Source organism: Lithobates pipiens, unplaced genomic scaffold (assembly GCF_037356315.1).
Source record: "Lithobates pipiens isolate NorthernLeopardFrog02 unplaced genomic scaffold, aLitPip1_a1.2 Scaffold_13, whole genome shotgun sequence".
Classification (NCBI taxonomy): domain Eukaryota; kingdom Metazoa; phylum Chordata; class Amphibia; order Anura; family Ranidae; genus Lithobates; species Lithobates pipiens.
The window spans coordinates 508,059,739-508,063,592 of record NW_027507718.1 but is presented as its reverse complement, the minus strand read 5'-3'; the positions used below and the strand labels follow the sequence as shown (position 1 = coordinate 508,063,592).

At 42.1% G+C, this 3,854-nt stretch overlaps 1 protein-coding gene across 1 annotated transcript; it reads left to right on the top strand.

Annotated features, from left to right (window-relative positions):
• Positions 1-427: 427 nt before the first annotated feature.
• On the top strand, positions 428-3,548 carry LOC143975578 (E3 ubiquitin-protein ligase TRIM39-like). Its single transcript, XM_077478042.1, has one exon. It carries the CDS (start codon positions 455-457, stop codon positions 2,153-2,155), a length of 1,701 nt encoding a protein of 566 aa, XP_077334168.1. The 5' UTR covers positions 428-454; the 3' UTR covers positions 2,156-3,548.
• Positions 3,549-3,854: the final 306 nt, after the last annotated feature.

Below are 3,854 nucleotides of genomic sequence, written 5' to 3'. Positions count from 1 at the left end.
GGCTGGTACGGACTTTTGTTACTCCAACTTGGTGCGGTCTCCTTTTATAAGTAAAAGGTTAACAGGTTGGGGTTAGTTAATGGTGGGTATCACATCTGTTATGCAATTGTCATGGTATGTGATCCTGCACAGGGGAGGCACTTTGCCGCCGTATATATGCATTATACAGTAATATAGCTGTAATATGCCCTAAATGCCCTAAAAATAGAGGTTGGGAGAGGCGCAACTCATTGTAAAAGCACCTATGGCTTGAGTTTAATCGCCCCAATCTCACAGGGTTTACAACCTCTTTAACTTTATGGGACATTCTTTGTATTATCTGCATCCAATCCTGGAAGGAATCCAATGAATATGAAGCTCAGTCTAGACCTCGCCCTGTGTATACAAAACCGGTCACACTTGTTAATGACTGTCAGAGTCTTTTGCCTTCATTTCCTCTATTTTTCTCTCAGTGATGGCGTGTGCTGATCTAAGGAAGGAGCTGGAATGTTCCATCTGTCTGAGCATTTATACAGATCCTGTAATCCTGAAATGTGGACACAACTTCTGCCGGATCTGTATTGACCGTGTGCTGGATACACAGAAGGAGTCTGGGAGTTATTCCTGCCCCGAGTGCAGACACAAATTCAAAAAACGTCCTGCTGTTCAGAGGAACATGAAACTGTGCAACATCGCTGACAGTCTCCTTCCTAGTCCTTCAGATGGGGAAGAGACGGGGATATTCTGTACTTACTGTATTCATGCTGATGTACCTGCCGTGAAATCCTGTCTACATTGTGACGCTAGTCTGTGTGACAATCATGTGAAAGTCCACAGCAAGTCACCAGAACACGTCTTATGTGACCCCACCACTTTCCTGGAGAACAGGAAATGCTCCGTTCAGGGGACAATCCTGGAGACTTCCTGCAGGCTGGATAGAGAACAATGGGGACACCAGGAAAAGACTCTGGATGAGGCTTCTGAGATGGAAAAGAAATTGAAAAGTGTTCTTCAGAGACTGATAAAAAAGAGAGGTGAGACTGAGAAGAGCGTCCATAGTCTGCGGGAGCGCAGTAGGGAATTACAAGGAAAAGCAGTTGGTGAAACAGAGAGAGTCACTGCCCTGTTCAGAGACCTCCAGAGAAGGCTGGAAGACCTTGAGAAGAGAGTCTTGAGTGAGATCTCTGGGCAGGCAGAGCGGGTCTTCCATTCACTTTCCGATCTAATTCAGCAGTTGGAAATAAAGAAGGACGAGCTGTCCCGTAAGATAAGCCAAGCCGAAGAGCTATGTAACATGACAGATCCACTGATTGCCCCACAAGAATCAGACATGGGTTTCTTGTGTGCTACTGAAGATGAAGACAAAGAGGACAGAGAAAGATATGATAAACTCCTCCAGGATGGAGGGGATCTGGATTTAGCTGGGATCTCAGACATATTGCACACAGGTATATCTAATATAATGTCTGGTGTAAATGAACAGAAATGTAAAGACATACATCCACTTTCTAGCACAAGGGACAACATCATTGCTGAACTATCCAGCCAACACCCTCAACCCTTCCCCGCTTTACAACTCTTACCCCACCATGCTGGTGGGCCGAATATTGGGACTGTACAGCAACCATTGGAGCCATTGGGGGTTAAAGATCTATTACTCAATGTGTGCACAGCTAGTTTTAATCTACAGATATCAGATGACAGGAAAACTGCATCCTTTACACATGAAATCCAAAGTCGCCCAGAAACGCAAGTGAGGTTTAGGGATTATCCTCAAGTGTTAAGCAGTCAGAGTTTCTCCTCGGGGCACTATTATTGGGAAGTGGATGTTGGGGGGTCAGGACACTGGACGGCCGGGATGTGTTACCCTAGTATAGAGAGGCGACGGCGTCAGTCAGCTATTGGATATAATAAGTCATCCTGGTGTTTGGAGAGGTGGAATAATCAGGTTTCAGTGATTCATAATAAGAAAGAGACCCTATTACTTGGCAATGTCTCCAGTGATAGAGTCAGGATAGATGTGGATTATGAGGCTGGGCAGATCTCCTTTTATGATCTGTGTGACCCAATCCTACACCTTCATACTTTCACCACTACCTTCACTGAGCCCCTCCATGCTGTGTTAGGTGTCTGGGGAGGTTGTATCAAGATATTTGGGGGGATGAGATATGAATAAATTTGCTTAATCAATGGTGACATCTGCGATTTTGGCCACTCCATGGTTTGCATTATATATAGACTTAATGTTCTTACTGTAGTACAACTTTAATCATATATGTTTATCTGTAATTACTCTACATCCCCCACTGTGATTGGCTAATACATGTCACTATCATTACAGCTGTGTTAGGTGTCTGGGGTGGTTGGATAAAGATATTTGGCGAGATGAGATATGAACAAAACTTGCCTAATCAATGGTGACGTCAGAGATTTCGGTCACTTCACTGTTTGCATTATACATAGTCTTTTATCAGCTTATTCAGGGCTGTCTTTAAGGCAGGGCAAAAGGTGCAGCTGTCCTGGGCCCTGTCATTGTTGTGGGGCCCAAAACAGCTGCCTCATACTTGCCAACTACCCCAGTTTAAATTTCCTTGTTTCTTGAAGTTTTAGTCCTGTGCTATGTCCCAATATCTCAGTGTGAAGTGATGCTACTAATGCTGCCCAGCTCTGCCCTATTGTTGTGTATGGATAACTCGCCTGCAGACCCTGTGTTTACATGTAAATAACCAGCATTCATATGTAAATAGCGCTGGCATTACTAAGCAAATAGCTGTGGCCAGCGGCATTGATATGTAAATAAAGGCGGCATTTATATGTATATCATGCTTCCCTGCAGTGAGAAGATGATGTTCTGATGATTTGCTGTAACCTCTAGCAATCAGTGAGCAGTATTACTGTACAGTAATCTCTAGAAACTAATAACAAGCAGAAATGATTTGCTGTAACCTCTAGCAACTAATCAGTGAGCCGTAATGTGTGCTGTAACTTCTAGCAACCAGTCAGTAAGCGGTAATGATATGCTGTAACTGCTGGCAACCAATCACAATTGCTGCCTGATCTGATACAGTAAACTGATTTTAGGTCTCAGAGCAGGTGGAGAGTGAGATTGCATGGGGGGGGCCAAGAAAATGTTTGCCCGGGGTCCAATCAATATTAAAGACGGCCCTGAGCTTATTGTACTACAACCTTAATCACATATGCTTATCTATAATTACTCTACCCTCCACTGTGATTGGCTAACAAATGCCACTATCATTACAGCCTGTGCTATTATTGTACCTACTAGTTGCATAAACAAGGGGAGATCTCCATAATTATGACTGCTCCTGATGAGTGGATAGACTCCATGAAACGCGTAGAGCCTTGCCTTATGCTACACAATACAATCATGTGACTCTGAGATTCCACATTTATATTGCTATGAACTGTTGACGTTTTACTATGATGATTATGTTGATTGTGAACCCCTACATTTATATTACTATATACATATGTACTATTATTCTTGGAATGGTTGTAAATTATGATATTATTATGTATAATAAATTGTTACGGTGTTCCCTTTCTCACCATGTTATTTTGTTACTATTCTGTATATGTCTTTATAGAATCCACTATCACATGACCTTTTGTATTTTTGTTGTGCTTCATTGAAAGTCCCAACCTTTTTCTCTTTTTTTCATTTATGTACCTACTAGTTATTATGCAGGGGGGCGGGGATGGATATCTGATATAATAATAATAATAATAATAATAATAATAATTATTATAGAAAGAAAATATTATAATAATTGTGAGTTGCTACCAATCAGCGATGAGTGTTTTTCTGTGTGGAGCCATTTATTGATAATGGAGAACTAGGCTGTTGGCTGGAA